Raw genomic sequence first — 23,072 nt, 5'->3', positions numbered from 1 at the left:
AACTCTAGCCTCTAGTAAACAAATGGTTGCTTTATATTCAAACCTTAACTTAGTTTAAGTCAAGTTGTACTTAAAATCGACTTGGAAGGGTCGGGAAAACAGATTTGAACTTAAAGTTGTATCACGTGATAATGTATTCTTGCCGTTATCATGAGTCACATGCTCAATCAACAACATGTCATTCCGAACGGGTCAATTTTGTCATAACCTCTACACGTCATGAGTGTCACTGTCAAAACTACTGAAACGCCAAACCCCAACCCAACAACAAAACTTCAAAACTACATTATTACAACAACAGCAGAATAGATATTTTTATTAGTTCTTTGTCGAAATTTTAACAATCTTACTGTAAATATTCACCAGTGATAATATTGTACTAGTGCTAAGGTCCACCTTCAGGTAAGGAATTACAATTTTTAGTCATGGTGCATTTAAATTTAAGTTAAATAAAGGATGACAGTAAAAACTAGACAGCAAATGATGTATAATTTCACTGCATCATCATTTTGGTTATTTCCTTTGCCATATTTTCTCTTTATCGGTTTATGTGTGGGTATAAATTCATTCAAATTGGAATCGATCGAATAGAATTGCAGTTTCATTCATTTTACCTTTTCTAACTGTTTCTATTACCATGTTTATAATCTACTGTCAAATCAAAATCAGTCAGGCACTTTGTAGTTGATTATACAGTTTTCTTTATTCACACATGACGTAAACATTGAATTTTTGTACCATTTTGTCTATATTTTATCTTATCAGCTTACCTGGATTAATATTAAGTATCAGCTGTAGTTTTAACCCAAAATCCCCCATACCTATTTGTCTCTTGTTGTGGGACTTACAGCTATTAGCTTACAAAGAGGATGAGGTGAAGTAGTGAGTTCACTTTAGTGTCGCACAAAATAGGAAAATATGGAAGGGAAGGAACTCACATTTTTCATTACTTATTGTGATAGAGAAGCCCTCCTTACTTTGTCTGAGTTTGATACTTTTGGTAAGTTTATTTTTTTTGCATATTTTCAGAAGAGTCTTACTCGACCTGCCTAAAACAGTCTGCCAAACACATGCTGGCTCTGTCACTCATCACTTTGAGAATAGTATACACCACTTAGTTAAAGCATGCATGTTACTTCTGTACTTGACTGCTATATTAAGCTTTACCCTGCAATGGTTTAAAAGATACAATTTGGTATCAAAAAAATGTCACTAGTTGTCTCCAAGAAGGAAAATCTTAGTCTTCTGATTTCTACTTACATATTATTACTATCAACATTTAATTTATGAAAAATGAGTTATTGAATGTTATGAGAAATGAACGGTTTAAGTTTTAGTGAGTTTTGTTGCCTGTTTTGTTGTCCACCTTGCCCTAGCAGAATAGCAGCAAAATTAGCATTTATACCGCCAGAACCAACATATGAGTTTGTGTCTGAAGATAATGGAAAATATAGTTTTACTGTTACTGAAAGGGCAGAGTGGCAATTTAGCGATAGGGAAAAAGATCTCATAGATGCTTTTTATACCAGAACAACTAGAGGAAATAAAATAGCTTGTATGTTTGTAAGATGTTGCAGTACAGCAAGATTTACAATACTCTTTTCTCACGCAAATGCGGTAGATCTGGGCCAAATGAGTAGTTTCTATTGGGGATTGGGTACGCGAATGAATTGCAATATATTCAGTTATGATTATTCTGGATATGGTGTGAGTGGGGGTAAACCATCTGAAAAAAATTTGTACGCCGATATTGATGCAGCTTGGCAAGCACTTAGAACGCGATATGGAATTAGTCCTGAAAATATAATTTTGTATGGCCAAAGTATTGGTACAGTGCCTACTGTTGACTTAGCTGCACGCTATGAAGTTGGTGCTGTAATTCTACATTCGCCCTTAGTATCTGGAATGAAAGTGGCCTTTCCTAATACCAGGAGGACATGGTTTTTTGATGCCTTCCCCAGTATTGATAAAATACCTAAAGTTAATTCTCCTACACTGATTATTCACGGAACACAAGATGAAGTTATCGATTTTTCCCATGGACTGACAATATTTGAAAAATGTCCCAAGGCGGTCGAACCACTTTGGGTTGAAGGTGCCGGTCACAATGATATTGAGTTATATCCAATTTATTTGGAAAGATTGAAACGCTTTATCACAGTAGAATTGGAGAACTGACAGTTGCACAATAGTACTGAAGATAGGACATTCCCTTCAGAAACATCAAATTCTTAGTACTGTGAAGTCAGGGTTTTTAATCACAATAAACTTCAAAAAAGTACTTAGAGGATTGTGCAATGTGGTGCAAACTTAACATTTAATAATAATTTCTATCACTGTTTTTTTACCTGTAATTTTTTGTATTCTTGAAATGTTCATAAATTTCTGTAAAAAAATGTCAGACTGATATTTGTCTCTGTTGAAAAACTGTACCTATATAATGTAAAATTGATTATAGTAGTGAACTTTTCTGGTACTCTGCAGAGTCAAAGTATTTTTGATAAACGCGAAACCGTTCATTTCACTCTTCAGGTTACTTATAATAGCTTAATAGTGGTAAGTTCTGATTTTTGTAAAATGTATATAAGTATAATATAAGGTACGATAATCCCGTTTGTAAAGAACAAAAGACCAATTTTTATTATTTTCGTAAAAGTTCAATTTTAAAGGAAATACAAGTTGGTATGTGTGTGTTTTGATTTTGATGGATTGAAAAAACTCAATTTTACGTGCTCGCCTTCATTTTTTCTTTAAAATTTTACATTACTTATTGTTTTTCTCACCTTGAAAACTGTCATAATCATTATCGAGGCAGGCATATATGATTTAGTTGTTTCAATTGGAGCAAAAACTGTAATCTACCAATACGGATTAAGGATAGTATAAGGATTATCAAACATTTATCTTCCTGTGTGCTAGTTGTAATGGATAAATTGTGCTATCATAATTATTACGTTACTAAAATAAAGTATGAGATTTGATTAAGGAGTTTAGTCTAATTGTAAATTTCCTATTAGTATGGTTTATTGGTTATTTAGTTTTTGCTACTGTAAGTCCAGAGTTTACAGTTGACGTAGATATTTATTGTTTCCAGTTTGATGGCTTTTTTAGCCAATGCACACTTAGGTTTTGCTAATTTGGACGTAATTAATGAATTACACTGCCAATTTTATCATTTACACATAATGATTAAGTATTGGGTACTAAAAGTAATTTCTAATACTGTAGTATTACATTTTGATGTGGTCACCCAACTCGTAGTTTTTGTTAATATAATTCGGAACTTTTCATGCATAATGTACAGGGTGGCTATTTTCCTTGGGTTTACAGGGTACAGAGCAAAATGATTGTTTGTTATATCTCAGCTGTCATTTAAATCAACAAAAAACTGAAAACGGCCACTTACAGGTTTTTTTACGTTGATTTCTTTGGCGTAGTCGATTTTTGTCTAAAGTGTTGACCTAAGTGATTTCTTTCTTACAGAACACCCTATATTTTAATGGTTCATTGGAAAGCTCTTTTTAAGCTGATTCCAATGATATACAGGTGTGGTAAATCCAAAACCGACCATTATTGCATGCGCGGGACTAAGACAGAAAACAAAAAAAAATATCAAGTAGGCCATATTTTCAGCGCGCTGTTGCCAAACGCCAAGTATCACTCAAATACCGTCGACAAAATAACTTGGCGTTTGGCAACAGCGCGCTGAAAATATGGCCTACTTGATATTTTTTTTTGTTTTCTGTTTTAGTCCCGCGCATGCAATTATGTACGTTTCTCTGTCCGTTACGCGGTTTTCCTATGGTCGGTTTTGGATTTACCACACCTGTATAGTCAAGTCAATATCTCTACTATTTTCTAAAAAATTAATAAGAAAATATTTTCTCCATAAGAAACGATGTGTTACAAAGAATTCTTTAAATCTAAAGCCCCGTTTGGTTTGGCGTTCCATGGAGCGTGCAGAGCGAATTTAACGTCACTATGACGTACTTTGACAACTGCTCGAAGTATTGTTTTGATTTGTGACGTTAAATTCGCTGTGCACACTGCATGGTGCGCCAAAACAAACGGGGCCAATGTTATCTATCTTTTTCATTTTATTGCTGCGGAAATACATTGTCTAAAGACACAAAACCCATTAAAAACGCTATTATAATTACCACTTAGATTTAAGGACCGCGGTGTCATTCTTACAGATTCCTTCTTATGGAAAAACAGTTTCTTATTAATATTTTAAGAAAATAGTAGAGATAATTATATACAACTACACAGGTATGGTAAAACTAAAATCGGCCATAGGAAAACCGTGTAACTTACAGAGCAACATACATAATTGCATGCCCGAAACAAAGACAGAAAACCTAATAAAATAGATATCTAGTAGGCCTAAACTTCGGGGTAATGTTGCCAGAAGCTTATCTGACTTCATTCACTGGATTAGTTACATATAGTCGTCTGCTTTACCTAGTTATCGTTACATAAAATGGAACCATTTCTAACCTTATCAGTTTAACTGGAGAAAGTACGACCAAATACTGACTTTTTTTTTGCAGTGGAAATAGTAGTTTACCATGATCACAACTTTTCACCGTACCTCTGTACTCTGTAATTAATTCATACAAACACAAACGATAATAGACGCTTTCGAGTTTTTACCAGTCAAGTTGGTAGATCTTTTTTGATCTCAGTCAAATTGAGTCCAATGATGACAATTGTGCAGATTGTGCTACCTTATTCATTTGTTTTGGATATACGGGAAACTTTGTGAAATCGGTTATATTCGACTATTTACGAGATTTCTGCTGTCGAAGTCAACAAAAGACTTACATGCCACTTACAGGTACTTTTGTAATTTTTAGCTTTAAAAGTTGCTGTGGCCAGTAGTATCTTTAGTTTTGGTCTAGATCCAATATTACTCGTCACAAAAAAATAAAAGGTAACAAGACAACTTTTCTCCCATTTAACCAAATCTGTGTTGTCTAACCGTTTTCAAGATCCTTATAGTGTGCTTAGTTATCCTGGACAACGCTGTATTTATTCCAATCGTTTCTTAGAAAACATCATCAATTTATTTTCTATATCGTCCAAAAAGAAAATACATAATAAGGATGTATTGCATAGAAATCACCGAAACCAGAGATACGAAGTCGGTTAAATTAGTAAAAAATTGCACAGTCAGAGGGCCATATACATGGCGTTTTCAAAAAAATAAGTATTTATTTTAGTGTTGATGTATTTAGAATAAAGTTAGTTAATTTTTTTTTTGTAATTTTGTTCTTATTTACTTTTGAAGTTATTTCAAATCATATCAAAAAACAAACAATACTTTCGCAGGGCACCTTTTCGAGCTCTACAAGTTTATAAAAAGTTTTTCCAACAATTCGTTTCTTGGAAACCATCATCAACTTTTGGTGTATTATTTAGCTCTTTTAATAGCGAAGTCAACACAGCACAATCTGTATAACACAGTACGGTTTGTACGGTGATAGGTCAAGATGGTGAACGTAAACTTGGTCGTAAGTCGAGTGAAATCAAGTCTGATGATCGTCCTGGCCAAGAAACGTTATCATGAGTTCCAATCCATTGATAAAAATTAATCATCATCATCTGTAATAATTATTTATCACGATTCCACATATGTTTGCTTTTGTCTGGACTAGACAAGGAAACATATTAACTAATTTTTATACTAGATTAGCTTTATTTATAGTTAAAAATTATCATTCAATAATACATTTTTGGATTGAAAACTGATCTCTATCTACCATTCCTATACATCCCTAATTCACCTTCTAATATAATAATAATAATAATAATAATAATAATCTTTATTTCCAATTGGTTATTACAATAACAAATAGAAATAACGTCAAGAAAAATAAATAATGTAGAAAAATTACAGTATACAATATCAAAATTCTACTATCTTAAATAATCCTCAATACAATATGGCTCTAATTCAAGCAAAAGTTTCTTTACTTCATTTTTAAAACGTTTACATCCATTGATTTTTTTTATACTTAAAGGCAACTTATTATACAATTTTACGCACATATATTCCGGGTTTTTTTCTGATAGCTGGAGTCTGTGCTGAGCATAAGTAAGATGTTCCGCTCTGGTAAAATATCCAGTTTCATGTTGTTTTTCAAATAAGCTTTTATTCTTACTGACAAACATCAAACACTCAAATATGTATAAGGCATAGACTGTCATGATACCGCTGCTTCTGAAAACTGATCTACACGATTGTCTAAAGTCCATTCTTTTTACTAATATATTGACTTTATTCAAAATTTAAACTTGGTTAACTGGATAAAACTGGAAATTTTCCAAGAACCTAAAAATTTATTAAAATCGTTACCAATCCATTTAAAAAAAAGGTGGATGTCGCTAATGCGGAAAACTGTACAGGGTGGTCCAGTTTTAAGTGCCATAACTGACAGTTATGGCAAAAAAAACGATTTTTAAACAGAAATTTGGAGGGTTGTATCTTTCTTTGGAAGCATTTTTCAGCAAAATGACATAATCCATGTTAATAACTTATAAATTGTGAGGGGCTATCTATAAATCCAGCCTCATTGTTCTATCAATTTAACCGACAGCATATTTTATGTGATTCTATGGACTAAATGTATTTGTTAGAATCGTGTTGCATGATACTGAACTTAATATGTACTTCTATTAAATGAAATTGCTTACATGTAAATAATAAGATAAGTTTTAATCCATGATTCAAACAAAACCGAAGTGAAACGTAAAATTAGTTGATCGACGTTACGTGCTAATGATTTTTAAATAGTTTAAAAATGATTTCGTGCAACGCAATTTTAATAGACACCGAGATAATGAGAGGAATGTTAAATTGAGCACATTTGTTTTTGCGTTTTTAAATGCTGTATTGTCTTAAAATTATCAAAGGTGTGATATGCTATACGGTGTTTATTAGTATAAGTTTATCAGCTTTATTCCGGTTTGCTTTAGTTGCATTTTTACCGATGATTTAGGTACTATGAAATGCTTTTTTAAAGATTATAACTTTGACTCGTAGATAAATTTAAAACATCACATAAAAGGAAACGATTTATGTGTGCAGAATCTTATACTTACTAAAGTAAGTATAATTGTGTAGAATATCAGTTTTTTAAGCACAATCTTAATCTCAGGCGACTGTTTTTGATGCTAATGTCGAGACAACATATCAAGATTGTCTTTAAATACCAGTTTGCTGTTTCAGGACAATTAAAACAGGAAATCGAACAGATTTTCGACATTGACATTACAGACCACGATGTCGTAGGTTCGTTTTTAAGACCGAACAACGACAATGCCATTCTGCAAGTCTGCTTCCACTCGGATTTCAACTGTTTACAAATTTGTAAGCTCAGGTCGAGAAATGAGGCCATGAAAGTTTTCGGTAAGCTTACAGGGTGTTACAAATTCGCTGCGTTAGCTTTGCTATTTTAAAAACTATAGTTATAGGTAGTTAATAGAGCTTTAGTTAAATAGAGGTAGAGCCAGATAGTTTCTGACAATGCCAAATAGCTTTTGGCAATGCCAGTTCAATGTACAAGCATCAATTACAACCAAATAACTGATGCTATCTTTAGATTTTGCTACTTATGTCCGTTTCCCCAACATTGGCTAAGTTGAGTTTAAAAACAGTTTAGATACGTTTAGTTTAGACTGTGTTATTTTGCACCTAATGTGTCACATTAAATTGGCTTTTTTAATATTTGAAAGGCTAGTAGCACATAATAGCAGACAAACGGTGGAAAATAGAGTTGCCTAAAGAGCAAAAACGGTTTGCCTGTTCCTACCTTACTTTTTTGATATCATTATTGGTATTTTTCTCAAAAACTCCATATTTTGAGTATTTTTTATAAAATTTGTGGTTTAAGTTTAAACCTCATTTTCTTTCTAAATACAACTGACGTCCTATATCATAAGTAATACCCGGTACATACCTATATTATTGACAATTGCCGAAAGCTATATGGCATTACCAGAAACTATCTGACAATTATCAGAACCTATCTGGCAATGCTAGAAACTATCTATATCTGATATTGATGATGATGAGAAACTAGGTATTTTCGATTTTGAATGTTTAATCTGTAGTGGAAATCAAATTTCACAATTTTACAAATTTCTTTTGCCATTCTCAGAGCAAACTGTTTTTGTTTTTTATTCTGTGTCACTGTTATTACAACTACACTCATTTGGTGCCATACACGGGAATTTCTCTAACACAGAACACTCTCGATAACCAATCACAGCTTATGATTGGTCAAAAATGCAGCTTTAAGCTTGCTGCTTTTTTTGATCAATCTGAAAATGCAAACTACTGCACATTTGGATCATCAGACACAATGCTACAACTTTGCTAATTTGAACTAAGCTGGTTGTTTAAATTAACTTTGTCAATTTGTAGATTTAGAGATCGAGGCCATCACACGATTGAAAAGACAAGTACCAGCCGGTTTGAATATAAGAGAATTGAATATCGATAACGCAGTCTCCATAATTCACGATTCAGTCCATAAGGTAGTAGTCTGTGTATAACAATTTGGAAATGCTCCTTCAAGCAAATTTACATCAACTTTCAGAAAACAGCTTTGCTATTGTACCTGCACAGCTCAAACGACCAGTTTTGTCGTAATTTTTTAAACTACATTTACGATGATGAGATCATATCCGTACTGGATCAGTCATTTCTCGTTTTGGGATGGGATCTGGACGATTCACAGCTTCACGAGGCACTAACACGAGCTTTGAGCCGTTACGACCAGTTGTCGTTCGTTATGGACCTAATACCTAGAAAAAATGGGGCTGCAGTATGTTTGATTCCGACCGAAGACAAAGAATTAACCGTTATTTTCTGTCTGAAGCGACACATCACTTTAGATTCGCTAAAACAAAGGGTGAAAATGGTTCATGAATTGTGTCAGGAAGATCAAGCTTCGTTTGATTCAATGGCGGGTGCGGACAGTAATGGTAGGTGAAAGATTTTGTCTTAAAACCTGTCTAATTAGTTTCGTTTTGCAGAATTTGAAATTGAGGCCATTAAAAGCTTGAGCCGCAAATTGCCGACAAATATTTCCGTTTCGCTGAAACATTGCACGCTGGACGATGCTTTGGAGATTATATGTTCGCCAGCAATCAGTGAGGTTTGTCCTAGAAAATTTTATATTTTTGAAAACACAAAACTTTTGGGGTGACAAAAAAGGATGACTTATCAATGTACCTCAAATTTGTAATTGTTATTAGATTCTATCATTGTTAGGTATCAACACGATATTCTTAAAATGATAAGGAACAACAGAACAAGCAGACCTTACAAAAGGTTCATTTGTTAAATCTGTGATCAATGCAACAAAAATCGTGCGGTAAACCTACTTACCGCACTAGTGTGGAAAAGTGCTACTCTCGTTATGAAAAATCGTGCGGCAAAGCACACTTTTCCGTCGATCTTAGGTAAAAAGTCAGTAGTAGTTCGGATGCACTCATTTAATTTCCCGTAAAATTTATTATAAAAAAACTTGTTCTAACGATGTCTTCTTTTATCGGTTTATATCTGGTTTGGTTAGTTCTAAAACCGTATTTAAAAAATGAGGTCACAAATGACCAATATTTATATTATCGGATATATTAAGTGGTTTGATAGCGGATTTTATTACCGATGATAAGCAAAGTCAACAGCATCTGTTTGGTCATGCTTTTTATATATTTTATTCTTTTGGAAGGAAAAGTCAATTACAGTAGTCGCGTGTCAAAAATCCGTGCGTCATCGAATTCTACGTCATTGTAACCATGTAGATCAAATGGAAGTTTTGTCGAAATAGTTACGAACAAGTCCGGAAAGCAATACTTTTTAGCACGCGTTGCAGTTCTACGCCAAACAGTCGAGTGTGGAAAACATGTTTTCCACAAGTGTTAGGAACATATCTCGACATCTCGATAAAAATCAATAATTCAGAAGCATTCACGCAAAAATTATCAAGTCCAAAGTAGAATTTTTTACATACTTTGGAGAGATTTGCAAAAAAAGTGAGGAACACTTCCTGGTTCAAGCTCTTCGCCTGCTTTTAATTACACCAATTTGAAAATAATTGATTATTCTTCTTGTAGCGTGCTTGTGAAGGGTAATAAAACCAAACTTTAGGTGGTTGATACGGCGAATTCAGGAAGTTCTTTATCTGATGCGTGGAATGAATGCATTTTGCAACATATTTTGGGAGCAAATACTCAAACTAAATATACTTGACGTTTTGTCATTGATATGTTTACTTCGGTTGACATGAGATAAATACAAGTCAAGAACCAGTTAGTTTTTCTTTAATTTGCCAAGATAAATGAGTTTAGTGGAAAAGTTAATTAATTATGATAAATGCGTAACGTCACTGACTGACTCGCAGGCTCCCTGTTCTTTCTATTGGTTTAAGCAGGAGAGGAACAGTAGCGGCAGAGTCAATACAGAAAACAAAACAAGCTATGACAGAGCAATGCATCTGAGTTGAAAAACGTTGGGAAAGTATTGGATTACATTGTGATAGGCCGTAGAAGGGGATGTCACATCGAGAGATGATTCTGTAAGTTGCAAGCGTTGCAAAATGGAGTAAAGCTCATCTTGTTCTGGAGTTAAAACTCATAATTTAAATGACGAAGGGTTCCCCTTTGGTTGCAGTGGGTTTCGTTGAATTCCAATCCTGTGGAACCCACTAGTTCTACATACAGAGTCTGCTTCGTTGAAATGAATTTTTATTGCTCAGTTCACCGCTTTCATAACTACTATTTAATTATGGGGTCAAGATTTCTAAAACTTCCACACCCTTTACTTATTTTACTAATAAACTAAGTAAAATTCTGTAATCTAGTGAAATCCCATTTTTAGAGAAAGGCGTTGTTGCTCTACCTTCACAACTCCGCTCATCCGTTCTCGCAGATGTTCACCAGTAACTTGGCAAGCGGTGAGCTATCGCAAATCTTAAATAGGAGCTTCTTGTTGCTGGGATGGGACTTGGATAATACTAAATATCACGATGCCTTAATACGTGCCTTAAATCGTCACCCCAGTTTGGCGGTAGTGTCTAGTTGCGTGTCCGAAAAAAAATCCGTTGGGCTGTGCATTCTTCCTGTTCGCAAGACCATAAGCGTGCACTATTGCTTGCAAGGCAACGTATCACTTTCGCAAGCGTTGAAATATTTAAAGGAAGTGGAAACAGCCTTCAAGTTGGAAATGAAGGAGGAACTAGAACTGAACCAAATTGAAGAAAAAACGAAAACTAAAAGCGAACTTGGGTCAGAACAACTTCAAATATTGTGGGCCGATATGCTGGGCGACAGAGATTACGATAGTTTCGAGTTCGATCAGCACAACTATTTGAAAGATAAAATAGCTTTTGCCTTGCGCGGACCTCCAGAAACTGAGAATGGATATAGCAAAGACGTGCTTAATGAAGTTGATGATTTGTGCAATGTTTTGCTTAGAGAAAGCAGTAAGTGTGGCTTTCATAGTTTATTTTCTACAGTTTTTAATTGTTTTACGTTTTAGATAAAATTGCGGAGTTCAAAGATCACGTAGAGGTGGCGTTTGTGTATGTCTGTTTAGAACCCCTGCCCGTCGAGAAAATCAAAAGGGCAAAGAAAAACACAGACTACAATCCTAAAGCTGACGTCAGTACTGTTCCCGTTTTCATTTTGAGGAAATGCCGCGGTAGCCGTAATCCGTGCAGGGTGGTTATCGACAATACCGGCCGAACGTATAATTCTTGGCAAGATTTTTTAAACAAAAATAAATATGCACCAAGCGAAATGGTCGTACCTTTTGATGGCAGGTAAGCAGAATTAAGATAAAACATTTTAGTTTAGTTGTCTTTGAAGGTTTATTGGGAATTATGTTTGGCTCAGTTAGCGCGCGGCAAAGTATCACACCTGTTAGGTTAGGTTACGTTAATCCACAGCTAAAATATTGTCTACCACGTAGGAAAAGTAACATATTTCCGGCCGACGACGCACATTAATAGCTAGCACACCGGAGAATATGATTTTCCTACGAAATACACTATATTTTATTTTGTCTCACATTTGAAAAAATACTGTGGAGTTGCTACTTTCTGTTCTCTCACATTGCGCTTGCTCTTTAACAACGGGCACCTGAATACTTCAATACTTAATGCAGAATGTCCTGATAAGAGTACGGAACGTCTATATCTCGACAACGGATCAGATTTCTTTTGCGCTAGACCGAAAAAGTGGAACTTCCTAAACTGCGGAACTTTCTTAAGTTGTGTACGGAAATAGTAATTTACGTTACAAGTCCGGGAAATGGGTTATTAAAGTACAAGTCTAGATGTTTACAAACGAAAAAAAAAGAATTTCTAGAGGAGTACTTTGATTATTGCATTTCACGGAAGAGTATCGTAAAACGTTTTATTTCATACTGTAACTGGTAATAGTTATTTGCGCAACTAAGGAGGAAAGTGGAAAGTGTAATTTTTGCTTCCGCGAACAATTTGAGACCCGTTGCGAAGCGGAGGGTTTCAAAGTTCAAGGATGCAAAAAGCGGTTTACTCCAGAGTTGCGCATCTAATTTTTTCTAAGACCAATGTTCTGTTTTATGAAAAAAAGCAGACGACATTGCCGAATTTTGTACTGTAATTTGATATTAGTTTAATAAGAAACTTGACAAAAAAAATTCTATAAAAGTACTTCCGAAGATATCCGAAAAAAACTGAAAATTTGATTTTTTGTTTTTATTTATTTTTAATCTTATTTGAAGAGATATTCCATTACTAAAAGCACCTTTTCATTGCCACTTTTTCTCAGCTATTCGATGATGGATTTAAATTTGCCAGACGACGTTTCGTTTTTTGGCAGTCATCATCAACTTTCTTTTTTCTTATGGGCGCCATATTGGATTTTTAGCCCACCAAATAGTACGTTTTATTCTGATTTTAGTGATGTATAATAACTTATGATTTGCTTCATAAATAACAAAATAATTCAATAAAAACTATTTTTACTTTAGTTATTGGCTTTGAGTTAGTGGGCCGTTTTATAAAATGTCATTATTTGACAGTATTTGTCAAACACGATAATTCGGACGATCATTAGAGCTTTTAGAGATTTTACCTTAGTTAGCTTTGAGTTAATGAGACGTTTTATGAAGATTACTTGGTAGTACTTGTCACACGCAATTGGCCTGAACAGTCACAAAGGTGTACACGTGACTTAAACCGGTTTATTCACTCGAATAAATATGAATGAATAAAAAATGGTTTGTCACTTACTGTATAAATAACTATAAACTTGCATTTAACATTATAAAAAATTGAAATTTGGCAAAAAATGAAGTTCCTAAAATGATGATCTTTCTCTTGGAAACATAAATAAGCCTTTTAAGTTAGAGATAATGCTAACAAATCTCTTTTTCTGATTAACCTAAATAGTTCAGCAATGCTTGTATAATAATAACATTTTCTGCGGGGATTTCTTTTCTAGATACATTTTTAACTATGATTGACGCTCTAATGATAGTCCGAATTATCGTGTTTGACAAGTACTGTCAAATAATGACATTTTTTAAAACGGCCCCTAACTCAAAGCCAATAACTAAAGTAAAAATAGTTTTTATTGAATTATTTTGTTATTTATGAAGCAAATCATAAGTTATTATACATCACTAAAATCAGAATAAAACGTACTATTTGGTGGGCTAAAAATCCAATATGGCGCCCATAAGAAAAAAGAAAGTTGATGATGACTGACAGAAAACGAAACGTCGTGTGGCAAATTTGAATCCATCATCGAATAGGAAAGAGTGGCAATGAAAAGATGCTTTTAGTTTTGGGATATCTCTTCAAATAAGGTTAGAAATAAATAAAAACAAAAAATCAAATTTTCAGTTTTTTTCGGATATCTTCGGAAGTACTCGGAAAATCAAAATTTTTAAAACAGCATTTGGTTGAGCTTTAAATTGCGCAACTTTGCCCCAATTTAAACTTTCTCGTATCTCTTATGGTTTCTGAGATCCCAATGGTGAGGGTCGAATTTGAATTACCCTGTATAAGACCTATATCACTCAATAGAGCTCGAATCAGATGAGAAAAGGCCACCGCATCATCAATGACGCAGTTTTTAAAACTATTTCTTTCTCCTTCTACAGTTGCCGTCGCATTAGATATAATCAGAGGCGTCCTATTAAAATATTCCCGAAAATAAATTGTTAAGCGGTCAAAAAGCCACTTGGCAACGTAGTACGGTTTTTACTTGGACACAATTAAAACAGATGCGGCACAGACAGATGGACCTTTTTATATGCTTTTACTAGCCGGCACTCTAAACGGTGTTGCCAAGTTTAAAAAAATGTAGTGGCGAACAGGGAGACTTAGGGGGTTAGGTTAGGTTCCGTTTTAGTCTGGTGTTTTGGTTGTATTGTTGATGGTCGCAGTTGAAGTTCACACAGTGTTATGAATGAAAAACGTTATTTTGTCATAATGTCCAAAAAGGTTGGAAGGAAAGGTGTTATCATACACAGCCAAGGCCGTGAAATCGTCAGTAACGTCTTACAATTTATGAAGAAAGAAGCAGAAGGAGTTTCCATTCCTTTGAAAAACTTTTTGTCTTTTATTTTCTTTATTAAAAACGAAGAAAACGTTTCATTTTACTGATAAAATAATAGAACACCACTGACTGGCTACAACAACTTGGAAAGTAACGAGAGCAGCAATATTTAAAGCGAGACGTACAGAGATCGTGACATCATCGTTTGATGACGCCTGTGGCCTTTTCTTAGCTGATTCGAGCTCTAGTTTAGTATGATCCGGCAAAACCCGGCTACTGTGTTAAAAAATACTATATGACGTCACGGAACAGGGTGTGCGGAGCTTTAAATGTTTATTAACAAGTTATTTTTAATTTTAGAGTAAAAATACTTGGGATTCACTTTTTTTAGACTTGGCTTCATCATATTTATTGGATAAAAAAAATTGTAAAGTTTCCTATTATTATGTAGGTATCTTCATTTGAAAACTTTTGGTATTTACTTCCAGATACAAAGTAGTCGATGGACAAGTTCATTTGGAGAGGCATTTATCGCCAGCTTGCCAATGGGACTACAAACTCCTTCAGGCGGGAGACATTGCGACTGGCGCGGCCGGAATCGCTTCCGGGGCGGTGCTTATAACGGCCGGTGCAAGCATTGCCGCTCTCCCAGTAGCACCCGTAGTCGTTGCAGGCGCTATGGTAGTTGGAGCTTTTTCTGGTGCCTGGGCTCTAGGAAGGAGCGCCTATGCTTTGTATGATAGACGCAAACATAATGAGGTTAGTAACGTTAATCTAGCGCGTACCTCTCTGAATACAGGATGTCCATGTTTACAAGGTTATTCACTATAAACTGCTCACCCCTTTTAATCGTTATTATTGGCCGTAGAAAATTAGTTATTTACTTTATTAGTATGGTATGAACATTTTTTTAGTACATACATACATTTCGTATGGCTTTCGCAGAGTACACAGACAAAAAAAATGACAAACAGTCAATTTTGTCATTTTCATTCCAGCTTCATGAAGGCGGTTGAACGAGAACTCTGCTCTCGTTAGTGGGCATTCTGTTGCCACATGAAATGGGGTATGGGCTTGGTGTCTGTAATCGCAGTGAGAGTTGTCGTTTTTTGCATGGTTCAAAAGCCCAAAGACAGAAAATGAAAAAAGCCTACAGGGTGGACAATATTTACCTTTTAGTCGAACAGATAGAAAAACTGCCAAAAGTTCGTATATGGTTTGTAATAAAAGGCTTGTTTGTTGGTTTGTAATAAAAGAACATTAAGTTTAGAACAAATCCATGTATACATTTCCTATAGCTAACTTTAACGGTTTCTGACTTAATAACAGTTTTTACTTAAGGTACCCCTACTAATTTTAATGCAGACACCTGCTTGTGCGTAATGACTAGTTGTCGTTTCCGTAACTGCTACATGTTCTGACAGATATTTATCAAATTCAATACTGGTTCAAACTTAGCACAAACAGGTGTCCGTATTCAGATTAGTATGGATTACGAATTGAGTCGATCTCTAGATACTTCTATTATACCATCAGCGCGAATCACCCTGCATAATAGAAAGCAAAACGTCCTGGCTGGGTAACATTTGCAAACTGGACTGGTGTCCGAGCTCTAGGAGAACTCTTCTTATGATACTCGCACTTTACAGAGGGTGAAGCAAAAAGACTAACAAGTGAAGAAAACAAGTCAAGCACTGAAAATACCTAAATTGGTGTAACCCTTCTGCGTGCTGCGTTGCCTAGGCTTATTGCTAATTACCGTTGTCCTTTTCTAAGACTATTTTAAAAATTCGAAAATTCTATCCATAAAAAAGAGAACAAAACAACGGCCATGTCTTAACAGCATTTGGTCACCCATGTACAGGGTGATTGATTCAATTTTGACCACCCCCTTAACTTCATTGATTTTGATTTTAGCAAAAAACGTTAAAAACAAAACTAGTAGATATTTAGGTCTACTTTATTCTTAGATAAACAGTTAATATGCAGGGTGTCCCAAATTTGAGTAACGAATCAAACTTATGTTTTTTTTAAATACAATCGCCAACTTTTTATCCGATATTTGAATTCTACGTCAAAGTCTAGACCTAATTGATGTAAAATGTCTGTATCGATATTCAACTGTTTTCGCAGCAGCGTCTTTGATTGATTGAATTTTGACCACTCCCTTAACTTCCATAATTTTGATTTTAGTAAAAAACGTTAAATATAAAACTAGTAGATATTTAGGTCTAATTTACCCTTATACAGTGTGACCCATTTAGAATGGAAACACCCCTATAAAATTTTAGGTTATTAACCGATTTCAATGATTTTTTTTTTGAAATAATTAGGAATGAAATGTCTATTACGGGAGAAAATTTTAAATATTTATTTCAGTTTTCAGGTCATATTACGATACTTTTTCTTGATAGAAAATGGAGAATTTTTATTAGCGATTTTTTTATTGAAAAAATTACTACGCCACTGGATCTATAGTGCTTTCAAATAGCTGTGACCAAAATTTCATGAAAATCCATTCATTAATAACAAAGTTCTGACAAATTAAAATTCAAAAATCCTCTAAGCTAACGGTCACAAAAGAACACCTGCATCAACTGTTGCCATAGAAATGGTGTTACTATTTACTTGTTTATTATTAATTATTAATTGATTAATTTAAAAAAAAAAAAAAAAAAAATTGGTCACAGCTATTTGAAAGCACTATAGATCCAGTGGCGTAATAATTTTTTCAATAAAAAAATCGCTAATAAAAATTTTCCATTTTCTATCAAGAAAAAGTATCGTAATATGACCTGAAAACTGAAATAAGTATTTAAAATTTTCTCCCGTAATAGACATTTCATTCCTAATTATTTCGAAAAAAAAATCATTGAAATCGGTTAATAACCTAAAATTTTATAGGGGTGTTTCCATTCTAAATAGGTCACACTGTTATAATACAGGGTGTCCCAAATTTCAGTAACTAAATTAACCCATAATCACATAGTCGAGGCAACATTGTTAAAGTAACAGATGCTGCTGCGGAAACAGGTGAATATCGATACAGACATTTTACATCAATTAGGTCTAGAATTTGACGTATAATTCAAATATCGGATAAAAAGTTGGTCATTGTATTAAAAAAAACATAAGTTTGGTTTGTTACTCAAATTTGGGACACCCTGTATAATAACTGTTTATCTAAGAATAAAGTAGACATAAATATCTACTAGTTTTGTATTTAACGTTTTTTGCTAAAGTCAAAATCAATGAAGTTAAGGGGGTGGTCAAAATTCAATCAATCACCCTGTACATCATTCTAAATCTAAACTGAACACCACTCAGACGTTTCAAATAAAATAAAAACTTTACAACAAATCAAGTATTGGATTAATATTAAAGGTCCTCCAAAATGATTAATTTATTGTTGTAGTCGATGAGTATTGCCAATTCCGAAGCTCGAGGAGCTTACCTAAACATCGTCGCCGGATCTCTAGGATTCGTAGGAGCTGGAGCTAACGCGGCTTTGGCGCAACTTGTCTCAAACGGCGTCAATATCGGCAAAGTAAGTTACTATCAACCTGAAAATAAGCCAATCATTTCGGTTGATTAATTTTAGGGGACTACAATGACAGTGAACGCAATTCAAGTGCTCAACTTGAGCGCAGGCGGAGTCAGTTTGGCCAACTCGGGCTACGAGGTGATCGATCAATGGATGAACAAAAAACAACCGCCGTCAGCGCTTACGATTCTCCAATTGGGTTCTTCCGTACTGTTCTTCGGTCATGCTGTCTACAATTTCAAAGGAGCGCAAAACATCGTGGATGAAACTCAAGCCAGAGTGTTGCAAGAGTATCAGGATTCATTGAGAAGTAACAGACACCGGTAAGGAAACATTATCTTTAGAGTCATTAGAATGTAATCATTTCAAAATTCTTCATAGTTTATACGTTGACTAATTTGTTTATACGTTGATTAAATTTCAGGAAAACCTTTAATCGTCTGATGAAAGAAACCATGAACAACCACAACGACAGCACAAGGGCGAAAGCCGAGGTGATTTCGGCGATTCGGAACATTCCCAACAAAGACGAAGTTTTCGCCGCCCTAACTCGTAACACCAAAAGATTGACCAAAGCCGGAGTGAAATACTCAGCGGACGGCGGTAAAATCACATTAGGTGGAATCGTCGTGGACATGAACGAGGTGATCGGTCTGAATCCCAAACAAGCGGAGACGTTTTTCAATAATTTGAACCGTGAAGCGCCCACAATTGGAAAAGTTAATCAAACATCCAGCAGTAATACAGGTTTGAAAACCGCCCTTAGTCGGATGCTGAACGATCTTAAGGTTGAGGAAGGTTCAGGGATGAACTTGAACAATTTAGTTGGACTTACATCAAACTTGTTCAAGTTTTGCTGCAGCGATGTACGAACCCAAGTTGTCGAAGCCGTGCGCCAAGCTGTGAATTACGTTCTTAATATATTATTGAGACCCCTTGTCGATGATATAGACAAAGTAATTCCGAAAAATGAGCAATGTTACCAGTTCTTGCAAATCGGTATGTCGTTTTTCAGTAAAATAGTTGACGAATGGGAAGAACGTTATCAAATGTATGTAGAAACGGGTGATGAGCAGTATTATCATTTTCTGTTCGACACGGTCAAACCCGAGTATGCTAAACGTGCTGTGGCGTTTTTCGAGTTTATAGTTAGAAACAGTTTTAACGGGGAAAGCCTCGCTACGAATGTTTTAAACGAACTGTCGGGATACATCACTGCCTGGGTTGTGCAGAAAATTGACGAATTTTCCCAATCGGTAATAAGGAGAAACGCTCTCCGAACCCACTCGGCCACATATCGCCCTCGGAAAATTGATTGTTCGTGTTGTGGTGGTTATTACTATCGTCGCCCTAACTAACTTTTCTTTGGGTGTAATCACTATTAAAACATCACACTAACATGAATCGTAACTTTAAGAAAATTTAATATATTATTACTTTTTGAGGTTATTAACTAAATGCGATATATTCTAAGCTGTGAAATACACTGAAATATAAATCTCATCACGATCTAATAGGTGTAATAGTAGTTTTCCTAATCAGTGCACAAAGTTATGTTTTCCCGCACGTGAAAGTAGTGAAACAAACGAGTTCGGATAAGCTTTACGAGGATGGTCCGATAGATTCTTAGCCTACAAAGAAAACAATTTTTTTTTAAAAGTGGCGATTTATTTCTCAACATAGTCTCCTTTTAGCTCGATACATTTAACCCAGTAATTTTCCAACTTCTTTAACCCGTTTGGAAAATACGTTTTTGGGAGGTCTGCAAAGTAGTCCTACGTGGCGGCGATAAACCGCTCATTCGACTCAAATTTTAGCCCGGCGAGTGACTTTTTCCAGTTCGGAAACAAAAAGTATAGGTAAGTATAGTAAATAGGGTTGTAAGTCGGTGCGATGTCATGGTGGCAAAACACTTTTCTTCGCCAAATGCCGCCGTTTTTTATGCAATTCAGTGTAATAATTCGGCTTAGTAGAGTCCTGTGATCGTTTTGCCCTCCAACGATCTGTGAATTCGTTGTGAATCTCAGAACACGGTGGCCATCACCTTTCCAGTTGATGAGACAGTCTTCACCTTCTTTGGAGCACGTTCCATCTCGTTCAAACTCATTAAACCAATTTTTGACGGTAGCCATCGACGGAGAAGAATCACGCCCACTTTCACATGCAATCAAAACAAAACTAAGAGTCCGAATTGTCTAAAATTTTGACAGTAGCCGCCTCAGATTATGTTATCTGGTGGTGAAGCCAGGTACTTATCGGACCACCTTCGTAAGTGCGGGAAAACGACCTTGCGCACCTGTTAGGAACAATATGTTTACTACTAATAAAATTACTATACATTTTGTTTTTAATTTTTATTGACAATTTTTCCGCATAGCATGCGGAAAAATGCTACTTTGCATATGTAAAAGTGTGCGCAAAGTAGCTTCTTTGCGGTCATTCGTAGAAAAAAGAAGTTTTCTTAATAAAGTTATAAAACAGATACTACGCTCACATCCATAAATTACTAATTACACAAAGCACAAATGGCCCGTTAATGTTTGTTTACGCTTTGGTTTTTATGACGAAAATAATGACTTTCGACTTGTATTGATTGCATCACACCTCTACAATCGAAGTACGCAAAACCTTCGAATTTGGCGTGCTTTTTTTGGTCTTGATGATACAGTCCATTGCCTTTACTGAGACTATTTAGTCATTTAGTATTCGACGTTGTAACCGTATACTCATGTTTCGTCTCCTGGTATGACTCTTATGAGTAAATCTGGGTGGTCGTTGTCGTCATTCAATAGCTCTCGAGCGGTTCTTTTTGGCAGAAATTGAGCAATTGTGGATCACACTTTGCTGACACTCATGCCCAAAATATGCGTTAAAATTTCTTGGCACGAACCAAATGAAATGCCAATATGATTCAGCAACTTCTCTGATGGTAATTTGGACTACTCCCCAACACTACTTTTTTTACTTCTTGTGACGTGGTTTGTTATTAGTGTCTTCTTGGAAGAAATCGTACCACTTGTAATCATGTTATTTGCTTAGACTCACCGTATACCACTGTCAACATTTCAAGTGTTTTTGGAACACTTGATTCCATTTTTTACACAAAATTTGATGCAAACTCTTCCAAGACAACAGAAAATCGTGGAGCACGCAAAAACTTTTTTCTACACCTCGTAAATTAGTGTGCCATGCGTTAACCGTATTCTCTATAATTTTTGTTTATAACAAGACATAGTAAACAAAGTAGTCCAGAACTGGGACTCCGTGTGATATAAGTAGACACGGTACAAGTACAAAGTAGTCGGACATTCCATGCACAAAGAGCTAGAAAGCCACAACATCGCGTGAATTTAGCACCTCTTAAAGGTCTCCAATTCTCCCCATATTTTGGCTTTTTAGTTCTTTGTGCATAGAATGTCCGACACCTAAAATATAGTCGATAAATAGAATTCTACTCTACTTATATCACACGGAGTCCCAGTATAGGTTACTTGTTTACTATGTGTTGTTATGGACAAAAATTAAGTTTATGATTATGACTATGAACTTGGGTAAGCCCGGCCTAAGTAAAAGTGGAATAGAACATAAAGGGAGCTGCTATGCCTCTAAGTGAGCTCTTTTTTACCGTTATCTGTAGAATCAAGAGTTAACGTATGACGTACAATAGTTTCGGGACACCTTGTATTGTACGTTTACTTAAAGTTTTCTATAAAAACATCTAAAAAATTTTATAATTTTGAGATTCCCATACCTAAAAATAAAGAACAACTCTTATTTTTAGTAAAAACTTTTGCCTGCGATACACACTTTATAACATGTATAATATACAAGTATGGAATAGATTCATTATTTTTTAAACGGCGTCTTTTTTAAAAAAATTTTATACACGTTTATAGTTTTTGACATCAAAGCGATATGTATGAGAAATGTTTTAATCTTCGTTTAAAAAATAATGAATTTATTCCGTACTTTTTATTATTTTTTACACACCGTATAAACTCCTCTTTAGAAGTGCCTTATTATAGGAACATTGTCAATATATTGTTATATTTTGTAATATTGCATTAAAACATAATAATAGATTTAAATTTCACAAAATTAGGGACATTAACTTTAGTCTTAACCAGTTTTAATATGCTTCAGTTTAGTATTTTTTTGTATATCTATGTATTAATATATTACAATTATTGGCGTCACATATCTAGTTTAATGTTTTGTTATTAGACAATTATTAAACATTTATTAACGGTCTTATTTACTTTACCTTAATCTAGATAATCTCACTACATTAGTGATCCTGCTAAATCGTCTACCATAGTGGAATTTAATTTTTAGTATTATTCAAATTATACCTAAACTTAATAAAGTACGTTTTACCAATCTACTATTAGTACTACTAATTACTACAAAAAACAAAATGGTAGACGATCCTTATTGATCGCAAAAAGTACCCAAAATATGAAGACACCGTTTTTGAAGAAAATGGCATTTTATGACCAAAATATGGAACAAGCAATAGATGAAGTTAACAATTAACTAGTTATTACACCATTTCTTAAATATTTAACAGTTTCAAAAAAAATGTACGAAAAGAGCACCCATTTTTTCTGTGGCCTAAAAGTTAGGGGTAGAGGTAAAAAAACTTGCAAACCACAAAATATTCTAGATTACCTAGACTCTATTCCTGCAAAAGTTGCTCTCCAGTGCGATAAACGGTTTCACAGATATTTATTTTTTCAACTTTGACACTCAGAGTGTCATTTAAGAGGGTGTTTCTAAAAACTTTTTTTCATGACAAGAACCCCCTGTATATAGGGCCAATAACCCTCCAAACTTGAACAACCTTTATTCGTATACATGACTTGCCAATGTGTATAAAACGTCTCCATTGGCAACCGCGATATAAACATCCGTTATATCACTTGAACTGTAAATGTAGGTGAAACAGCAAAATCCATTACCAAGA

At 34.7% G+C, this 23,072-nt stretch overlaps 2 protein-coding genes and 1 long non-coding RNA gene across 4 annotated transcripts; 2 read left to right on the top strand and 1 right to left on the bottom strand.

The window, feature by feature from the left end:
* The first annotated feature begins 239 nt into the window (after positions 1-239).
* LOC145724097 (alpha/beta hydrolase domain-containing protein 17B) lies at positions 240-2,985 on the top strand. Its single transcript, XM_081972197.1, has 2 exons — positions 240-402; positions 1,030-2,985. The coding sequence occupies exon 2, from the start codon at positions 1,318-1,320 to the stop codon at positions 2,176-2,178; it is 861 nt and encodes a 286-aa protein (XP_081828323.1). The 5' UTR covers positions 240-402; positions 1,030-1,317; the 3' UTR covers positions 2,179-2,985.
* On the top strand, positions 496-22,348 carry LOC145724067 (uncharacterized). Of its 2 annotated transcripts, none has more exons than XM_081972150.1 (11): positions 496-1,000; positions 7,235-7,414; positions 8,432-8,544; positions 8,607-8,994; positions 9,046-9,167; positions 10,892-11,495; positions 11,552-11,834; positions 15,051-15,321; positions 17,978-18,109; positions 18,164-18,429; positions 18,531-22,348. In XM_081972150.1, exons 1-11 carry the CDS (start codon positions 919-921, stop codon positions 19,462-19,464), a joined length of 3,375 nt encoding a protein of 1,124 aa, XP_081828276.1. In that variant the 5' UTR covers positions 496-918; the 3' UTR covers positions 19,465-22,348. The 2 variants fall into 2 exon arrangements, with proteins under 2 accessions (XP_081828276.1, XP_081828277.1); XM_081972151.1 differs by lacking the exon at positions 496-1,000 and adding an exon at positions 3,759-4,840.
* On the bottom strand, positions 20,261-23,037 carry LOC145724119 (uncharacterized). The gene is made up of 2 exons (XR_014176941.1): positions 22,778-23,037; positions 20,261-22,720 (listed from the first exon to the last, which is right to left on the bottom strand). It is a non-coding gene; the product is annotated as an uncharacterized LOC145724119 (long non-coding RNA).
* Between the last annotated feature and the right edge of the window lie 35 nt (positions 23,038-23,072).

The sequence above is a fragment of the Ips typographus genome, linkage group LG2 (assembly GCF_016097725.1).
Source record: "Ips typographus isolate SLU linkage group LG2, UJ_Ityp_2.0, whole genome shotgun sequence".
NCBI lineage: Eukaryota > Metazoa > Arthropoda > Insecta > Coleoptera > Curculionidae > Ips > Ips typographus.
This window is presented reverse-complemented; position numbering and strand designations above follow the sequence as displayed.